Source organism: Scyliorhinus canicula, chromosome 2 (assembly GCF_902713615.1).
Source record: "Scyliorhinus canicula chromosome 2, sScyCan1.1, whole genome shotgun sequence".
NCBI classification, from domain to species: Eukaryota; Metazoa; Chordata; class Chondrichthyes; order Carcharhiniformes; family Scyliorhinidae; genus Scyliorhinus; species Scyliorhinus canicula.
The window spans coordinates 74,550,644-74,570,867 of NC_052147.1; the positions used below are offsets into that span (position 1 = coordinate 74,550,644).

The 20,224-nt window shown below is 46.7% G+C and overlaps 1 protein-coding gene across 2 annotated transcripts in view; it reads right to left on the minus strand.

Moving 5' to 3' along the window:
- slc25a21 (solute carrier family 25 member 21) overlaps positions 1 to 20,224 on the minus strand; it is a 781,061-nt gene that overhangs the window by 38,582 nt on the left and 722,255 nt on the right. For both annotated transcript variants that reach the window (XM_038780811.1, XM_038780819.1), the window contains one exon: positions 9,081 to 9,188. In XM_038780811.1, coding sequence (XP_038636739.1) covers positions 9,081 to 9,188 — 108 coding nt within the window. The remainder of the gene's footprint in view (positions 1 to 9,080; positions 9,189 to 20,224) is intronic.

Sequence of the window (20,224 nt, forward strand, 5' to 3'; positions counted from 1 at the left end):
TTGGACAATGAAAGACCTTGGGGCGGCCTTCCTGACAACAACAGCTGGGGCTGACCAACCTCCCTCAGGCAACTGGACGCGAACAACATCTACTGGAGCCAGCACAGGCAGATCCGTGGCATGAGCATCATACGTGATCTTTTGCTGGTCCCTGGATCGCTGCACTTTTGCAGCACCATGAGGTGGTCAAGGTCTGGAATTTGAATGGCTGGAACAGTCGCCCTCAAATTGCGGTTCATGAGCAACTGCGCCGCAGACAAACCAGTCGATAGAGGGGTTGCCCTGTATGCCAGCAGCGCCAAGTTGAAATCGGAGGCTGAGTCTGCAGCCTTGCAGAACAACCGCTCGGCAATATGGACCCCTTTCTCGGCCTTCCCGTTTGATTGCGGGTAATGGGGACTGGAGGTGATGTGACTGAAATTGTAGGATCGTGCAAAGTCGGACCACTCTTGGCTGTAGAAACATGGACTGTTGTCACTCATTACTGTGAGTGGTATCCTGTGTCTGGCAAACGTCGCTTTGCAGGCTTTGATGACAGCTTGGACGTGAGGTCCGACAGTTTCACCACTTCCGGGTAACTGGAGAAGTAGTTGACCGAGAGCACGTAGTCACGCCCATTGACGTGAAAGAGGTCTATCCCCACTTTAGACCATGGAGAGGTCACTATCTCGTGCTGTTGCAGTGTTTCCTTGGGCTGAGCCGGTTGAAACATCTGGCAGGTTGGGCAGTTGATGACCGTGTTAGCAATGTCCTGGTTGATGCCCGGCCACTAAACCGCCTCCCGAGCTCTGCGTCGACATTTTCCGACCCCAAGGTGACCTTCATGGATCTGTCCGAGCACCATAGCTTGATTGCTTTGAGGAATGACGATCCTATCTAGTTTAAGAAGGATTCCCTCAACAACCATTAACTCGTCCTTAACGTTAAAGAGCTGGGGACATTGCTCCTTTTGCCAGCCATTGGCGAGCTGTTGCATCACGCCCTGCAGTAGAGGATCTTTGGCAGTTTCTTTGCGTATTTGGACCACTCGTTCATCAGTGGCTGGGAGGTTTCTGGCACACAACTGCACCTGTGCCTCTATGTTGCAGATGAAGTCGTTCTGTTCACACGGCGCGGTGATGGATCAGGATAGGGCATCCAACTCCTTACCCGGTGTGTAGACGAGTTCAAAGTCATATCGGCGGAGACAAAGAAGAATTTGCTGTAGCCGAGGTGTCATTTCATTTAAATCCTTCTGGATTATGTGGACTAAAGGCCTGTGGTCTGTTTCTACCGTGAACTTCGGCAGGCCGTATACGTAGTCATGAAAATTGACTATTCCTGTCAGGAGACCCAAGCACTCCTTTTTGATCTGGGCATACCGTTGCTCGGTCGGCATCATGACCCTGGAGGCATATGCCACTGGCGCCCAGGACGAGGAGTCATCTCGCTGGAGGAGCACCGCTCCAATGCCGTCCTGGCTTGCGTCAGTAGATATCTTGGTGTCCTTGGTTGGGTCAAAGAACGCCAGTGCTGGGGCTGTGGTGAGCTTAGCTTTCAGCTCAAGCCACTCCTTTTCATGTGCGGGCAGCCACTGGAACACTGTTGACTTCTTTACGAGATGCTGGAGGGCCGTGGTGAAGGCTGCCATATTGGGAATGAATTTCCCGAGAAAATTTACCATCCCGAGGAAGCGGAGGACTGCCTTCTTGTCCTCCGTGGTCTTCATGGCGTTGATCGCCAGCACCTTGTTGGCATCAGGTTGCACACCCTGCTGTGAAATGTGGTCACCCAGAAACTTGATAGCGGATTGACCAAATGAGTATTTGGCCCTGTTGAGCTGGAGGCCATTTTCATGAATCCGCTGGAAGACCTGTTTGAGGCGAGCAATGTGATCCTCGGTCGTTGTGGACCAGATGATCACGTCGTCCACATAGACTCGCACCCCCTCGATGCCCTCCATCATTGGCTCCATAATGCGATGAAATACTTCGGAAGCTGATATGATACCGAAAGGCAGGCGGTTGTAGCAATAGTGGCCGAACGGAGTGTTAAACGTGCACAGCTTCCGACTGAACACGTCCAGCTGTATTTGCCAGAAGCCACGGGAGGTGTCCAGCTTGGTAAAGAATTTGGCATGAGCCATCTCACTGGTTAAGTCTTCACGCTTCGGGATCGGGTAGTGCTCGCGCATGATGTTGCGGTTCAGGTCTTTGGGATCAATGGAAATGTGGAGTTCACCAGAGGGTTTTTTTTACGCAGACCATGGAGCTGACCCAGTCTGTTGGTTCCATGACCTTTGAGATGATGCCCTGGTCCTGGAGGTCTTGTAGCTGCTTTTTCAGACGATCCTTGAGAGGAGCTGGCACCCGGCGTGGTGCATGGATCACTGGGGTGGCGTTCGGCTTGAGCAATATCTTGTAGCGATATGGGAGCTTGCCCATTCCATCAAACACGTTGTGGTATTGCGTGATAATGTCGTCTATCTCGGCCTGGAGATTCACATCGGGCGAGGCAGTCGCCGTGTCGAGGACATGGTGTGGACTCGCTGGACCAGATTCAGGAGCTTGCAGGCGCGAGCACCGAGCAGGAACGCCCTGTCAGGCCAGATGATCTTGAATCGTAATGTTGCCTTGATTGCCTTGAGATACCCCGAGCTGACACGATCCACTGGGGCAGCACGGTATCACAAGTGGATAGCACTGTGGCTTCACAGCGCCAGGGTCCCAGGTTCGATTCCCTGCTGGGTCACTGTCTGTGCGGAGTCTGCACGTTCTCCCCGTGTCTGCATGGGTTTCCTCCGGGTGCTCCGGTTTCCTCCCACAGTCCAAAGATGTGCAGGTTAGGTGGATTGGCCATGATAAATTGCCCTTAGTGACCAAAGGAGGGGTTATTGGGTTACGGGGATCGGGTGGAAGAGAGGGTTTAAGTGGGTCGGTGCAGACTCGAAGGGCCGAATGGCCTCCTTCTGCACTGTATGTTCTATGTTTTTTGTTCTATGGCATTGCCATTGTAGTCAAGGAGCTGGTAGGCTGGTGGAAGAATGCTTGGTTGGTCACGGATGCTGTCGAGATCTGACTGTGATTTGAGGTTCGCAGACGCGCCGGTGTCCAGTTTAAATCGGATGCGAGCCTGGTTGACTGTGAGGACAGCACACCACTCGTCGTCGGGATCCACACTGAGGATCGAAAGGCGGTTTGCAGGTGCGGTGGAGACCAGCTCGCGTGTGGTTATGATGCCCACCCGATATGGAGACTCGAGGCAGTCAGCATCGACTGTTGGGCTGTCGGGATCAGAATCCTGCATGCCTTGTTGTACCGAGCGGACGCTTCTGCACTGCATCTGGGATCGCTGGCTGATGATCGGTGGAGCGGACCTGCAGAAGGTCGCATGATGGCCAGGCTTCCCACACTGTAGACATTGCCGTCCTTTGGCTGGACATTGCCGCTTTAAATGGGCGGAGCCACAATTCGGACACGTCATGATGCTGACGTCAGCGCGTTCCGTGCGCTATCGCGCATGCGCAGTGCAGTCGGCCGACGTACGCACTTGCGCATTAGGGTTTTCGGCCTCGTCATCCACCCAGTCGTGGCGTGCATGCGTAGGGACCCGGAAAAGCCCGCAAAACGGCCACTCTCCTCGATGCTCAGGCCTTGCATTTTTGCAATGGCCTGCACCCGTTCTGCCCCGTGGGAGGCCAGCTTTGCAGTTTCTGCAGCCCTGATGTGCAAGTAACGATTCTTGGCATGCTCATGGACTACGCACTTCTCGATAGCGACGGAGAGGGTCAACTGTTTGATTTTGAGGAGCTGCTGCCGCAGGGAGTCGGACTGTCTTGAACTTCGTCTTGTCTTCGCCATCGGCAAACGTAAGCGAGTTGTAGATATGGATGGCATGATCCCCCACAGTCGACAGGAACAGTGCGATCTTCCTGGCATCCGATGCTGCCTCAAGACCGGAGGCCTCGATATACAGGAGGAACTTTTGCTTGAAGATTTTCCAATTGGAGGCGAGGTTTCCGGAGATGCGGAGCTGTGGAGGAGGCTGCATGTTTTCCATTTCGCTGGATGGCTGCTTGCTGGTCATTGCAGATTCACTCGAGGTAGGTTCCTTAGGATTAATAGCACTCTGGTACCATGATGTGTTCGGCAGGTTGGTTCGACGTTGACTGCAACTGGTGCAGTGAAGCTAGAAACAGACTTCTGACACAGGAGATGGTCCAACACTGTTTTATTTAACTAGTGGACTGTTGTACATGTTCAGCTGTGGGTTGACACTCTACTAATCTAACTGATGACCTCTTACTGGCTTGACCAGACTTACTAGCTACCGCATGGTGATAGTGCTCACTAGCTAGTCCACTCTAACTGTCTCAGTAGCTGGGTCCTGAGAGAGGGAGAGTCTTAACGCCCTGTGGGCTTTATAGTGGTGGTGGCCTGTCTGGTGATTGGTTGTTCTGTGTTGTGTGTTCATTGGTCATCCTGTGTGTCAATCACTGCCTGTCTGCATCTCATTATATACATGAGTGGATATTATGACAGAAGGGATGTAGAGAAACACATTTGAAAAGAGATTACAACAAGAATTATAGAGTAATTATAATGGGGAACTTCAATAATCTAAATAGAGACCAGGGTAGAAATAGTGCAAAGGACTAGAGGGGCGAGAGTTCCAGGAATGTGTTCAAAGTTGTCTACCTTCTTTTCAGACTCAGCATCATTTCAGGTTCACAGCAATGGATATGTTAGACACTCGCTGCTTTCAGACCAATAGATTGTTCGTTTACCTCAGTCCCTGAAGAGCAACAAGCTGCTGATTTTTATACACTTAAAATAGAGAAAACAGCTCCCTTCACATCTGAGGTCTAATCACTTCTGGAAGGTTCTGTCAGAACCATCACCCAGCAGGAACCAATCATTGACTATTTTCAGACAGAAAATAGTAAAAGTTGTTATAGTCCCAGATGACTTTTCCCTTTGAAGGGGAGAGTTGACTGGTGGTGACTTAACTTGAGGATCACCACTCATCAGGCGAGGAGTAAGGTTGAGAAGGTGGGCCTTCATGAATAACTTCAGCTGGTATGGGAATTGAACTCGCACTGTTGGCCTCGCTCTGCACCATGAACCAGCTGTCCAGCTAACTGAGCTAAACCGAACCACTGATTAGACAGAACACTGTCCCTGACATACCCATTGGTTGCCAGTTAACCCATTAAACTGATTCCCTCCAAAACCAGTTCCTCCCATCTACTTGGTGCCAAAGAATCTGGCTTCTCCTTCTCCCAACTCAAAGCCTGTGAATACAGCATCTTGATAAGCAGGCTGTTTTGACCTGCTTTCTTCTCTCTACTTAAAGCCATATCCCAACTATTGACCCATCGACAAAAAAAAGAATGAAAATAAATAGGGAAAAAAGGAAATAGACAGGAAGGACTCTGAAACTTTGTATCTGTCTTTACAAGGAAGAAGATGCTACCCAGGCTGAGGTGAGGGAGGAGGTAACTGGCACACAAGAAGAATTTACAATTGAGAACAAACAAAGAACAAAGAAAGGTACAGCACAGGAACAGGCCTTTCAGCCCTCCAAGACCATGCCGACCATGCTGTCCGTCGAAACTAAAATCTTCTACACTTCTGGGGTCCATATCCCTCTATTCCCATCCTATTCATGTATTTTTCAAGATGCCCCTTAAATGTCACTATCGTCCCTGCTTCCACCACTTCATCAGGCAGCGAGTTCCAGGCATCCACTACCCTCTGTGTAAAAAACTTGCCTCGTACATCTCCTCTAAACCTTGCCCCTAAGAAGGAGGTGTTAGAAAGGCTATATCCACTTAAAATTGTGAGGTGCCAGAACTGGATGAGATGCATCCAAGAGTGCTGAAGGGAGTGAAAGTGGAAATTGCAGAGACACAAGTGATAATCTTCCTGAGATACAAGGGTGGTGCTGGAGGACAGGAGAATTGTGAATGTTACACCCTTGTTTAAAAAGAGGTACAAGGATAATGTCATCAACCACAAACCAGCCAGTTTGGTTTCCGTGGTAGAGAAACATTTGGAAACTATAGCTCAGGTCAAAAATAAGTCACGTAGACAAGTGCAGGACAATTAAGGAAAGCCAGCATGAATTCATCAAGTGAAAATCATGCTTAACTTGCTGAGGTTCTTTGAGGAGGTAACAGAAAAGATTGACACTGGCAACGTAATTGATGCAGTGTATATGGATTTTCAAAGCCAACTGATAATGCCACACAACAGACTTGTGAACAAAATTCTAGCTCATGGAATAAAAGGAAAAGTAGGCACTTTCATAAGAAATTGGCTGAATGACAGGAAACAAAGTTTGATGATAAATTATTGATTTTCAGATTTGAGGAATGTCTGTAGTGGAGTTCCCCAGGGGTCAGTGTTGGATCCTTGCTCTTCCTGATATATATTAATTACATAGACTGTGATGTCCAGGACATGTTTTCAAAATTTGCAGATGATATGAAGATTGGAAATGTTGTCAACTGTGATGAGGATAGTCTTGAAATGTTAAAGGAAATAGACATGTTGGTGGATTGAGCAGACAAGTGGCAGATGAAAGCCAATGCAGAGAAGTAGTACAGTGGTTAGCACAGTAGCTTCCCAGCTCCAGGGTTCCAGTTTCGAATTACCAGCTTGGGTTACTGACTGTGCGGAGTCTGCACGTTCTCCCCGTGTGAATAGGATGGGAATAGAGGGATATGGTCCCAGGAAGTGTAGAAGATTGTAGTTTAGTCGGGCAGCATGGCTTGGAGGGCCGAAGGGCCTGTTCCTATGCTGTACTTTTCTTTGTCTGCGTGGTTTCCTCCGGGTACTCCGGTTTCCTCCCACAATCCATAGATGTACAGGGTAGGTGGATTGGCCATGCTAAATTGCCCTTCGTGTCCAAAAAAGGTTGGGTGAGGTTACTGGGTTACAGGTTAGTGTGGAGGTGTGGGTTTAAGTGGGGTGCTCTTTCCAAGGGAGGTGCAGACTCGATGGGCCGAATGGCCTCCTTCTGCACTGTAAATTCTATGATTCTATGAAGTGTGAGGTGGTCCATTTTGGCAGGAAGAATATGGAAAGACAATATAAAATAAAGAGATAAACTTGTAAGGAGATACTGGAACAGAGGGACCTCGGTATATCTGTACATAAGCCATTGAAAATGGTAGGGCATGTTCAGAGAGCAATTGACAAAGAATTTGGTATTTTAGATTTTATTAATAGGGGCATTGAGTATAAGAGTAAAGTGGTCATGTTGAACTTGTATCAGACACGAATTAGGCCTCATCTGGAGTACTGTGTCCAGTTTTGGGCACCATACTTGAGGAAGAATGTGAAGACATTTGGGAGAATAGAGAAGAGATTAATAAGAATTATTCCAGGAATAAAGACCTATTGCTAATGAGGATCGATTGGAGAGATTAGGAGTTTTCCTTGGAGAAAATAGGGTTGAGAAGAGACATGCTGGAGCCATTCAGGATCCTGAGGGATCTTGGCAAATGGTGATAAACTGTACCTACTCAAGAAATAGGACAAAATAATAGGCAAAAGGAGTAAAAGTGATGCGAGGAAGTCTTTTTCACCTGAGTGTTGTTAGAACCCGGAAACAAACTACTCTTTGAGCAGGTAGAGGAGACAGGTTCGATTGAGGTATTCAAAAGAGAATTGGATTGCTATCTGTAAAGAAAGAATGTGAAAGGTTACAGGGAAAAGTCAGAGGAGTGTGGTTTTGTAGAATCCTGTTTCAGAGAGTCAGTACAGACTTTATGGATAGTGGTTAGCACTGCTGCCTCACAGCGATAGGGATCCGGGTTCAATTCCAGTCTCAGGAGACTGTGTGGAGTTTGCACGTTCTCCACGTGTCTGCATGAGTATCCTTCGGGTGCTCCGGTTTCCTCACCCAGTCCAAAGATGTTCCGGTTAGGTGGTTTGGCCATACTAAATTGGCCCTTAAGAGTCCAAAGGTTAGGTGGGGTTACTGGGTTACGAGGATAGGGTGGAGGTGTGGACTTAAAGAGGGTGCTCTTTTAAGGGCCGGTATAGACTCGATGGGCCAAATGGCCTCCTTCTGCACTATAAATGATATGAATGGCCTTATTCTGCACTGTAAAGATACTGTGTTGAAATGTAATGCAGAGAAGTGTAAAGTGATGCACCTTGGTAGGAAGACTGAGGAAAGAAATTATAAAATAAAGGATACAATTCTAAAGCGGGTGCAAGAGCAAATGAATCTGGTGGTTTATGTGCACAAATGGTTGAAGGTTTCAGAGCAGTTTGAGAAAGCCGTTTGTACGCAATTGTGATCTTTATAACTAAAGGCATTGAGTCCAAAAACAAGGGAGTTGTAACATGCTTTATAGAACATGTGTTTGTCGTCAACTGGGAGTATTGGGTGGAAAGTCCTGCCGACGGGAGGGGCAGAAAATTACGGCCATTGTGCCCAATACTGGGCACCACACTTTAAGAAGGATGTGAAGGCATTAGAGAGGGTGTAGAAAAGATTTACAAGAATACCTCCAGGGTGTAGAGATTAGTTATGGGGATAGATTAGTGACCCTGGGTTTGCTCTCTTGAGAGAAGAGAAGGTTAAGAAGAGATTTGACAGAGGTGTTCAAAATCATGAGGGGTCTGGACAGGGGAGATAGTGAGAAACTGTTCCCATTGGCAGAATGATCGCGAACCAAATGACACCAGCTTAAGGTAACCGGCAAGCAGAGGCTCTAAGTCTCTGTAATGTATGGCCTGAGAGTCTGGTGGAAGCTGACTCAATTGCAGTTTCCAAAAGGGGATTGGATAATTGTCTGAAGAGAACAATCTGTCGAATTGTAAGGAAAAAGCAGAAGAGTGGGTCTATCCAAGTCGCTCTTACAGGGAGCTGACAGCGACACAAGAAGCTGACTGTCCTCCTTCTGTGCTGTAACCATGTCATTGTTCTAACAGGTAGAGAACTGGCAGGTTGCACAAAACATAGCAGGATAGTACTGCTAACTTTTATTGTTGAATTTTTATATTCCGCATGCTGTGCTGTAAAATATGATAACAAATGGATGGCACTGTTATAAAACACAAAATAATTAAAATTACACTAACCTCTGAAAAAGAATTCCGTTGAGCTTGTAAGCTAACCTTGACCACTTCAAAAGGGTTGACAACAACTGCTTCTGTGAGTCCAGATCCAAGTCCAGCAACTGTAAAAATCTAAAGAATTATCAGTCAATACATTGGTAAGAAATACCATGAAATATCATTTTTGAAATTGAGTCATTCCTTTAAAAGGTTAAGCTTTGGTTTTGATTCAGCGGTCATGGGTTCAAACCACATTTCAGAACCGTGAGCATATTGTCATGGACAGAATTTACGTATTTCCTTTTACTGCCTGCGATCAGTGTTTTGTTATGCTCTTGACGTAGCATGAGCTGCTTCCTTGATGTGCACTCTGACAAAGGAAGGTTCAGACTTGGAGATAGTTTTAACACATTTATTAAACTGTTAACGATTCTCCTACTTGGATTCGACTCTCCTGTTAATCCTGCTTTAGCTACTCAGACTGATGAACCAGTCTGCTACAATCCACGTGGTGGGTGTGATGTGTTTCAAATCAACCCTGTGTACTCACTGAGAGTCTCCACTGGAAAGAGACTGAGCATGTGTGCTGTGTCCTTTTATATGGGTTGGTGTAATGTGGTAGTGTAACCTCTGTGTGTATCGTGAATGCCCATTGGTCGTGTCCTATCTGACTGACCTATTGGTTGAATGTCTGTGTGTCATGTCTCTAGTGCTCCCTCTAGTGTCTATCTAGTCTACGTGTATTTACATTAACCCCTTGTGTATTTACAGTGATGCATATCACCACAATCAGTATGTTTGTATGTAGGATGTGTGTGTTTTCCTACCCTCAGAGTGAGTGTCCCAATTAAATAATTGTTTAAAAGTAAATAAGGTTGCGGGTCCGGTACAGGCGGTTAAAATGAACGTGTTGCCGCGATTTGTTTATTTTCCAATGCCTGCCGATTTTCTAAAAAGGCATTTTTTGGAGAGATTGAAGGAATGGTTCATATGGGGAGGGAAAGTGGCCAGAGTTAGAAAGGTGCTGCAACAGAGGGGAAGGCAGGCAGGGGGTTTGGAACTTCCGAACCTAATGTATTATTACTGGGTGGTGAATGTGGAGAAGGTGTGGAGCTGGGTCAGAGGGGTTGATTCCCAGTGGGTCAGAATTGAGGAGAGGGGGTCGGGATTGAAAGCACTAGCAACACCGCCGTTCCCGATAGCCCCGGGAAAGTACTCAGGGAATCCGGTAATAATAGCTTAATTGACAATTTGAGACAGTTTCGACAACACTTCGGGTTGGGGGCAGGGTCAAAGGAAATGCCGATATGGAGGAACCACAGATTTGAGCCAGGGAGGTGGGACGGAAATTTTCAGAAATGGGAGGAGAAGGGGATTAAGATGCTAAAAGATTTGTTTCTTGAGGGTCGGTTTGCAGGATTGAAGGAGCTGGGTGCGAAGTATGGGCTGGAGCAGGGGAAATGTTTAGATACATGCAGGTTCAAGATTTTGCCAGGAAGGAGATAGAGAACTTCCCGGTGAAGCTGGCCTCCACATTGCTGGAGGAGATGCTGATGACAGGGGGACTGGGGAAGGGGGGTAGTGTCGGCCGTTTACGGGGTCATTTTGGAAGAGGAGAAGGCACCTCTGGAAGGGATCAAGACAAAGTGGGAGGAAGAGTTGGGAGAGGGTATGGAGGAGGGGTTCTGGTGTGAGGTGCTCAGAGAGTGAACGCCTCCACCTCGTGCATGAGACTGGAGGTGATACAGCTGAAGGTGCTATTTAGAGCTCACCTCGCAAGGGCAAGGATGAGCCGGCTCTTTGAGGGGATAGAAGATGTATGTGCACATTGCCGGGGGGGGGGGGGGGGGGGGGGGGGGGGCAAATCACGTTCATATGTTTTGGTCTTGTCCAAAGCTGGAGGATTACTGGAAGGAGGTTTTTCTGGTAATCTCTAAAGTGGTGAAACTGGACCTGGGCCCTCGGGAGGCCATATTCGGGGTGTCGGACCAGCCGGAGTTGGAAATGGGTGCGGAGGCAGCTGTTGTAGCCTTCGCCTTGTTGATCACCCGAAGGTGGATCCTTTGGGATGGGGGGGGGGGGGGAAGCGAGAGGGGCGTGACGGGGGATCTGTTGGAATTCTTGACTCTTGAGAAAGATAAGTTTGAACTGAGGGGAAGGATGGAGGGGTTCTACAATTCATGGGTGTTATTCATTATGCACTTTCAAGAACTGGATAACATCAAACATTAGTGGAGCGGGGGGAGTTGGGAGGGGTGGGGGGAGGGGGACTGTATGTGTTAATGGTGACTTTCGGTGATTCTGATTCCTTTTTGTTATTTGTTTACGTTAACGTGCGGGCAGTTGTTTGGGGATTGGTGGGAGAATGGGATTGTTGTTGCTTATATGGGGATTGACATTATATTCGCTACTGCTTATGTTTATTGTTGGTGGGTGTAAATTTGGAAGAAAATGTGAAAAAGGAGAATAAAAATGTTTTTAAAAAAAGTAAATAAAGGTTATTTATTATCACATGCTTACCCTGAATTTAATGCAATGTTTTTATTCACTTGTCTCACACACACTTTAGATGAAGGTAATATTGTGTTAAAGCTTATAATTCTCTCAGTTAATTGAATGGCAGGTCTATAGTTTTGTAAATGAAGTTGATGCTTTTGGGCGGCACAGTGGTTAGCATGTTGCTTCACAGCGCCAGGGACCTGGGTTCGATTCCCGGCTTGGTCACTGTCTGGACGGAGTCTACACGTTCTTGCCATGTCTGCATGGGTTTCTTCTGGGCGCTCCGGTTTCCTCCCATAAGTCCCAAAAGACGTGGGGCGTGATTCTCCGCTGCCCACGCCGGGTCGGAGAATAGCGAGAGGGCCTTCCCGACATTTTTCCCGACCCCCCGCTATTCTCCCCACACCCCCCCCCCCCCCCCCCCCCCCCCCACGACACCGAATCGCTGCTCGCCGTTTTTTACGCTGAACAGCGATTCTCCCCTGGCCGTTGGGCCGAGTTCCCAGGCCTTTACGGCCGTTTTCACGAACGCAATCACACCTGCTCTCACTGTTCGTGAAAACGGCCGCAAAGTGCCGTTCGGGACAACCATGGCTCCGATTGGCACGGCCGCACCTCGGTGCCCAGCGGGTCCGATACCTGCGCACTCTTTGTTCCTCCGCCACCCCGCAGGATCAGTCTGCGGGGCGGCTGAGGGGCATGACGGCCCGCGCATGCGCGGGTTTGACGTATATGCATGATGACGTCATCCGCGCATGCGCGGGTTGGAGCCGTCCAACCCGCACATGCGCGGCTGACGTCATCGTGCACGTCAGCCGCCGTGACGCTTGGCGCACGGGCTTAGCGACGGTCGCTAAGCCTGCGATGCCGTTCTTCACTGCTAGCCCCGACCGGGGGGGGAGAATCGGGTCCCGGGAGGGGGCGCGGAGGCTGCCGTGAAACACGGCCAGTTTCACGGCAGCCTTTACGACTCTCCGCATTTGCGGAGAATCGCGCCCGTGCTTTTAGGTGAATTGGACATTCTGAATTCTCCCTCAATGTACCCGAACAGGCGCTGGAATGTGGCAGCTAGGGGTTTTTCACAGTAACTTCATTGCAGTGTTAATGTCAGCCTACTTGTGCCAAAAATGAAGATTATTATTATTAAATAAAGATTATTATTAAAATTGAAGTGGAGGTCTTGCAGGGGCTGGTTTAGCACAGTAGGCTAAACAGCTGGCTTGTAATGCAGAACAATGCCAGCAGCGCGGATTCAAATCCCGTACCAGCCTCCCCGAACAGGCACCGGAATGTGACGACTAGGGGCTTTTCACAGTAATTTCATTCAAGCCTACTTGTGACAATAAGCGATTATTATATTATTATTGTAAAGCAAGAGATTTCCTTTAGTCGTTGCTGTAGGGGGTGTTGTTGGTAACGGGGTGGGGGGGGGGTTGTCATCTTGGGAAGGCTTTGGAAGATATGGTGTCACTGGAGGGGGTTAAGATCAAGTCGGAGGAGAAGCTGGGAGTGGCGCTGGTGGAGGAGTTGTGGTGTGAGCGGCTGCGGTGGGTGAATGCTTCAAATTCATGTGCAAGGCTGGGGTTAATCCAATTAAAGGTGGCGCACAGGGTGCACCTGACAAGGTTGACAACGAGCCGGCTGTTTGAGGGGAAGGAGGACACTTGTGAGCAATGTGGGAGAGGTCCAGCAAATGATGTACATATGTTCTGATCCTGCCCAAATTTGGAGAACGTTTGGAGGTCGCTTTTCAGCACCTTGTCGCCGATCCTGCGTGTGGATTTGAAGTTCAGTCCCCTGGGGGCCATATTTGGGGTGTCAGACTTGCTGGAGCTGCAGACAGCAGCGGGGGCAGATGTGTTAACCTCCTTCTCGCTGATTGCTCGCAATGAGTCCTGTTGGGGCCAGCTTCTCCGCCCTGTGCCTCAGTGTGGCTTGGGGACTTGATGGAATTCCTGTATTTGGAGAAGGTTAAGTTTGCTTTGATTGGGGTGATGGAACGGTTCCACAAGAGGCGTGGTCTGTTTATTCTACACTTTACAGTCAGTGACTCTTCAGTCAGCTTCAAATTCCGAGGAGTACACATCTCCAAAAATCTGTCCTGGTCCACCCAAGTTGATGCAACCACCAAGAAAGCACAACAGCGCTTTTACTTCCTCAGGAAACTAAGGAAATTTGGCATGTCCACATTAACTCTCACTGACTTTTAAAGATGCACCATAGAAAGCATCCTATTTGGCTGCATCACAGCCTTGTATGGCAACTGCTCGGCCCAGGACCACAAAAAACTTCAGAGAGTCGTGAACACAGCCCAGTCCATCACACAAACCTGCCTCCACCCATTCACTCCATCTACACCTCCCGTTGCCTGGGAAAGTGGGCAGCACAATCAAAGACTCCTCCCACCCGGCTTACTCACTCTTCTAACTTCTTCCATTGGGAGGAGATACAGGGCCGGGATTCTCCCCTACCCGGCGGGGCGGGGGGCCCCGGCGTATTGGAGTGGGGTCAATCACTCCGGCGTCGGGCCTCCCCAAAGGTGCGGAATTTTCCGTACCTTTAGGGGCCAAGCCCTCACATTGAGGGGCTAGGCCCGCGCCGGACTGGTTGCTGCTCCGCCGACCGGCGCAAACGGCCTTTGCCCACCCCCCCCCCACGGCACAAGCTCGCCCGCCGATCGGTGGGCCCCGGGGTCAGACCGCCCCGCGCGCCCCCCCCAGGACCCTGGAGCCCGCCCGCGCCGCCAATCCCGCCGGCACCAGAGGACTGTCAGCGGTGGGACTTTGGCCTATCGTGGGCCAGAGAATTGCCGCGGGGGGCCCACCGACCGGCGAGATTCCCGCCCTCCGCCGATTCCTGGGTGGCGAAGAATTTGGGCCACGGCGGGGACGGGATTGACGCCAGCCCGGGGGGGTCGGAGAATTCCGCCCCAGAAGTCTGAGAACACGCACGAACAGACTCAAAAATAGCTTCTTCCCCACTATTACCAGACTTCTAAACAACCCTCTCATGGACTGACCTCATTAACACTACACTCTTGTATGCTCCACCCGATGCCAGTGTTATGTAGTTACATTGTATACCTTGTGTTGCCCTATTATGTATTTTCTTTGATTTCCTTTTCTTTTCATCTACTTAATGATCTGTTTGAGCTGCTCATGGAAAAATACTTTTCACTGTACCTCAGTACACATGCCAATAAACAAATCCAATCCAATCCAACTCAAAAACAGCTTCTTCCCCACTGTTAGCAGACTCCTAAACAACCCTCTTATGGACTGACCTGATTAATACTAAACTCATGTATGCTTCACCCGATGTCGGTGTTTATGTAGTTACATTGTGTACCTTGTGTTGCCCTATTATGTATTTTATTTTATTTTCTTTTCATGCATTTAATGATCCGCTTGCAGAAAAATACTTTTCACTGCACCTCGGTACACGTGACAATAAACAAAATCCAGAGATTGAGGTTGGCTGGAATTCTAAAGCCCTTTTGTGTTGATCCATCCTTGAACAAAGGGATGTATGATGTATGATAGCTGTGAATGTCCATATTTTATTAGGTATTGAGATTTAGGACTGTCTGAATCTCAAAATGCCAAAGGCTACATGGTGTCCTGTGGCCATTTTCATTGTCTGTTTGTGTCCACTTTAAAGGTATTGACTGAAAGTTCATAATATATTGGGACTTTACAGCATAATACAGGCTAACACAATTACTATACTGACAGGGCACTGCACCGTTGAATATGCCATCTTTTGGATGAGACATCTCTCAGATAAACATAGAGGATCTCATGGCAGTATCTGTAAAGCAGGGATGTTCTGCCAGTATCCTGATCAACATTTCTCCCACTATTAACACCTTAAAATAGATAGTTTGGTCATTTGTTTAATTGCTTTGTGGGACCTTGTTATGTGTATTTTTTTATTTCACAAATAATTAATTGGCTGTCTAGCACTTTGGGATGTGCTAAAATCATGAGCGATGTTGTAAAAATGCAAGTTCTTTCTTTCTGTTTGTTATGAAACTCCATAAAAAGTTAATATAATTCAATAAGGTTCTTCAAGACTGAACGGAGATACCGGGCTGGATTCTTCCATCCCGCCCGCCGCAAGAACGCCATGGGTGAGCCGCAGACAATGGAGAAGTCCATTGCCTTGGCTAGGATTCTCTGGTTGCCAGGCGGATGCGGCCAGAGAATCCCGCCCACCATCTTTAACTTTTCTCACATTTCATTCTCACTAATACTGGAATAGTCCTTATTTCTCTTCTTTACATCCTATCTAAGGCAAGCATGTCCTTTTGGTAAGTATGGTGTCAATTCACAACAATCTGAATCAGAGGAACAGGTGTGGTGGAATGGAGCTCTTTGCAATTGCAAAATTGGTTGCCCTGAATGCTACATTCAAGAATATGTGTACATGTAGCCTAGCCAGCAATCTTTATTGGGACTGTTCAAGGTGGCATCTCTAAAACATCTCCGATAGTAACATGGAACAAAGAGATCCAGAATCCTGGCAGCAGTGCAGTGCTGAAGGCCATTACCAACCCTCCCTCAGCTTCCATTAATTGTCTTGTACTTTCTCAATAACTTCCCCCATTATTATGATTTCTCATTCGTTGTGCAGTGACCTTCCTCTCTCTCATTCATTTCCCCATCTCTCACAGGATCGACTGAAAAGCTCTTCATTGATAACTGTCTTGCGTGACCCAGCTTGAGTCTACAATTTACTGGTAAATGAGGTAGGTCCCAGATCCAAATGAGCCTTGGACATTGTGGCACAGGGATTGTTCCCAGCCATCAGTTGACCCTGGCAGATCAGCATGGGTCAATTACAGTCTCTTCCCTATACAACTTTATTTCAGATTTTATACAACTACCTTTGGATTCTTGAAATTGCATTTGAACCCACCCCTTCTCTTGCATGGAACTCAAGATTTCAGTAGCTCCACACAGGTCATTCATTCCGCTATTAAGTGCCAATCTGGCTTGAATCGTCCCATCTTAAATATCTCGAGCACAATCCTCAATAAGAAGAATGCCAAATAGTTGAGTATCTTCCTATTTGTTAATCAATTCCCTTATATATGCCAGGTGTCATGTGAGAGTACCTTTAAGAAATGGATGTTTAAGCAATGTACCTTTAAGAAAATAGTGATGTCAGAGAGTGGGTGGAGCTGAGCTCAGTTCGGCCACTTTGAGGTTATTCTGAGTTTAAGTTTCAGTTTGAAGAAAGCTTGGGTGTGGCTCTGAGCTGCATTGCTGCATTGTTTCATCTGCCATGAAGGACTATCTCTTAATCCTTTGGTGAAATCGGAATTCTAAAAAGGTCTTAGTATTGAATATAAATCTAATGTGCTTCTGTTTGAAGGATTTGTTAAGTCTTTTGGATGTGCAAAGGAACAGTTTGCAGGATTGGGTAGTGTTGTATTATTTTTGGGGTTATCTTTGAAGTAAGGGGTGTTAAGAGATCCAGTGTTTATTTAAAAGGTTAATTTGAGTTCATGGAATCAACATTGTTTTGTTTTAAAAACCACGAGTCCATAATTGTAATACTCCACCTGGGGAACAAGCCGTGTTCTTCAAAAGCAACAATCCATTAAAGGTGGGGGTTGGTTGAACTCCAAGATACATTTTGGGGTTCTTAAAACACCTCTCCCATAACACAGGTAATGATAATGTTCAACAAGAGAGAATCTAATCATCACACCTTGGCATTCGATGGCATTTTCCATTGCTTAATTCCATACCATTAATATCCATTACCAGAAACTGAACTGAAATGCTTTATAAATACTGTGGTTACAAATGCAGAGCAGAGGCTGGGAATTCTGTGCACAGCAACTCATTTCCTGACTCCCCAAATCCTGTCCACAATTTACAAGGCCACACGTCAGGAGTGTGATGGAATACTCTCCACTTGCCTGGATGAGTGAAGTTGCGACAAAATTCAAGACGTTTGATACCACCCCGGACAAAGCAGCCTGCATGATTGGCACCACCTTAAACATTCACTCCCTCAATCATCAATACAGCAGCAGCAGCGTACCATCAGCAAGATGCGCTATAGCAACTCACCAAGCATCCTTCGACAGAACCTTGCAAATCTGAAACCTCTACTACCTGGAAGGGCACCGTTGCTGGGTCAAAATCCTGGAACCTCCTTCTTAACAGCACTGTGGGTGTTCCAACAACACATGGGCTGCTGTGGTTCAAGGAAGCAGCTCACCAAGACCTTCCCAAGGGCAGTTGGGATGAACAATAAATGCTCACCTAACCAGTGACACCCGCATCCCATGAATGAATTTATAAAGAAGTTAATCAAGGCCGAATTTGAATTCTGAAACTCGAAGCTATTGACGATGGATTCTCCCATTGCTTCGACAGATGAGTGTTCAGCAAGGTAAAAAAGATTACAGTCCAGGTTAATGTTGTTTAACGTGTAACATTAGGCCAAGTTCCAATTTGCATAACCGATTGTAAATACTGCATGTGGAGTTAGCGTTGGAAGGATGGGTGGAAACATTAGCTTTGTGCTGCAGTCATATTTCCTGACAGCACTTGACTGTGTGCTCCTCAAAAGTCGAAATAGCTTGATGACAGAGGCTTCTCCATTTGGGTCTGTCAAATGTTGTTTTTTCCCATGTATATTGATCCAGTTTGCAAGCTTTTGGGTTGGCTTTCAGTTTGTCTTTATATCTAAGTTTGGGATGTTCTGTGCTGCGGGTTCCCATGCTCAGCTGGCTGTAGAATACTGCCTTTAGTATATAGAGCCCCTCCGTGTAAACCATACAACTGACCCAGCGAAGTCGAGCTCTGATGAGCCAGCACTCCGTGCTGGGTAAGCAGCACTTTGCAAGAATCTCAGTGATGGAGAGTTTGTCCTGCCACCTGATGTTGCAAATCGATCTCAGACAGAAAAGATGAAATGTTTCATTTTGCTTTGTGTGATGCTGGTAGATTGGCAGAGTCTTGCACCCATAAAGAAGTGATGTAAGAATCACTGCTTGGTAGACTTTGATCTTTGTTCTGAGACAAATTCCATGCTCTTTCCAAAACTTGAGTGAGTTTACCAAATACTGAGCTTGCCATCCATTACTGAGCCAGACAATGGTTGATTTAATCATCTAACTTTGGAGAAGATGATCTCAAGATAACAAAACTTCTATACTGAACAGAAGGGCATGTTGTTGATAGCGAACATAATCTCTCAGCTACTTTATCTTGGTCCATTTTTGGGGGGTCTTTCCAATGATCAAAATATTAATAGGATTATTTTTCATTAATCATTCTAATTTTCTTTTTGTGCAAACCAATATCCATTAGGTTTTAAAAATAAAATTCCAATGGTCAATTTAGCATGGCCAATCCACCTACCCTGCACATCTTTGGGTGTGGGCACGCGGATAATGTGCAAACTCCACGTTAATGGGGGGATTGTTGGGATACGGGTTACGTGGGTTTAAGTAGGGTGATCATTGCTCGGCACAACATCGAGGGCCGAAGGGCCTGTTCTGTGCTGTACTGTTCTATGTTCTATGTTCCACATGGACAGTGACCCACGGCTGGGATCAAACCAGGTCCTCGGCGCATTAGGTTTTTAATAGCAGACAGGCATTCGTTTGATACTTTTAAAGGATCTATCTATTCTGACTCCGAGGTTCCTTTCCTGATCCATCTTGTCAAGATACAATTCATTAATTCATTTTTAAAATTACTGCAGTTACTTTCATCAGCCAGCCAAACTTGGTACATGCCCATTAATCCTATGTCTGCAGTTTTACACACTTTGTAAAGTGCATGAACTAAAATGCATGTATTAGATGTATCAACATTCTCATTCTGTTGCATATTTTAATTTTAAACATTTATTGAATTGGTCTTACATAGCTTCTCTTTTTCAAATTCATGATGACTGTTTATAATTTGTGGTATCTTTCTCAGTATCTTATGACTTTGAATTTTAGCTGGTATTGATATCAGACTTTCTACTGGGTGCCCAAACTCACCTACTCCTCAGTTTCCTCCTTAATTATGGAAGCTCCATTCTTTGGTCATCCAGCACTACTCCATTTCAAATGATTTCCTAATTATTACTGTTACGGGTATTGCATGTTCATCCTTGATGTTTTTTAAGAAACATGGGATGTATCATATCTGGCCCAGGTGCTTTATATATGGATATATATTAAACCAGTTAATGTACTAATATTTTAATGTTCTTTTACTTCTTAATGCATAAGCAAATTAATCAAGGCTGATTTAGCTTGAGGCATGCAGGAATGGGTGTTAAGTCGCCTTGATGTTTTGGCACAAGACCCATATGAAAACAGGAACAGGAGCACACAATTCAATTAGCTAACAGTTTAACTTCATCTAACTGCCTTGGTTCCATAACCCTTAATACCCATGGCTAACAAAGTTCTCTCAATTTCAGTATTGAAGTCTATAATGGACCTAGTCTGAACAGTATTTTGAGAAGAAAGTTCCAGATTTCCAATACCAGTGTATGATTTAATGCTCTCTGACATTTCCCCTGAATGGCATGGGTATGGTTCAAAATTAAAAATGATATCCCCTTCTTGACTTCCCCACCAAAGGAAACGGTTTATCTCTATTAACTGTGCTAAATCTTATATTCATCTAAAGCACCACCAATAA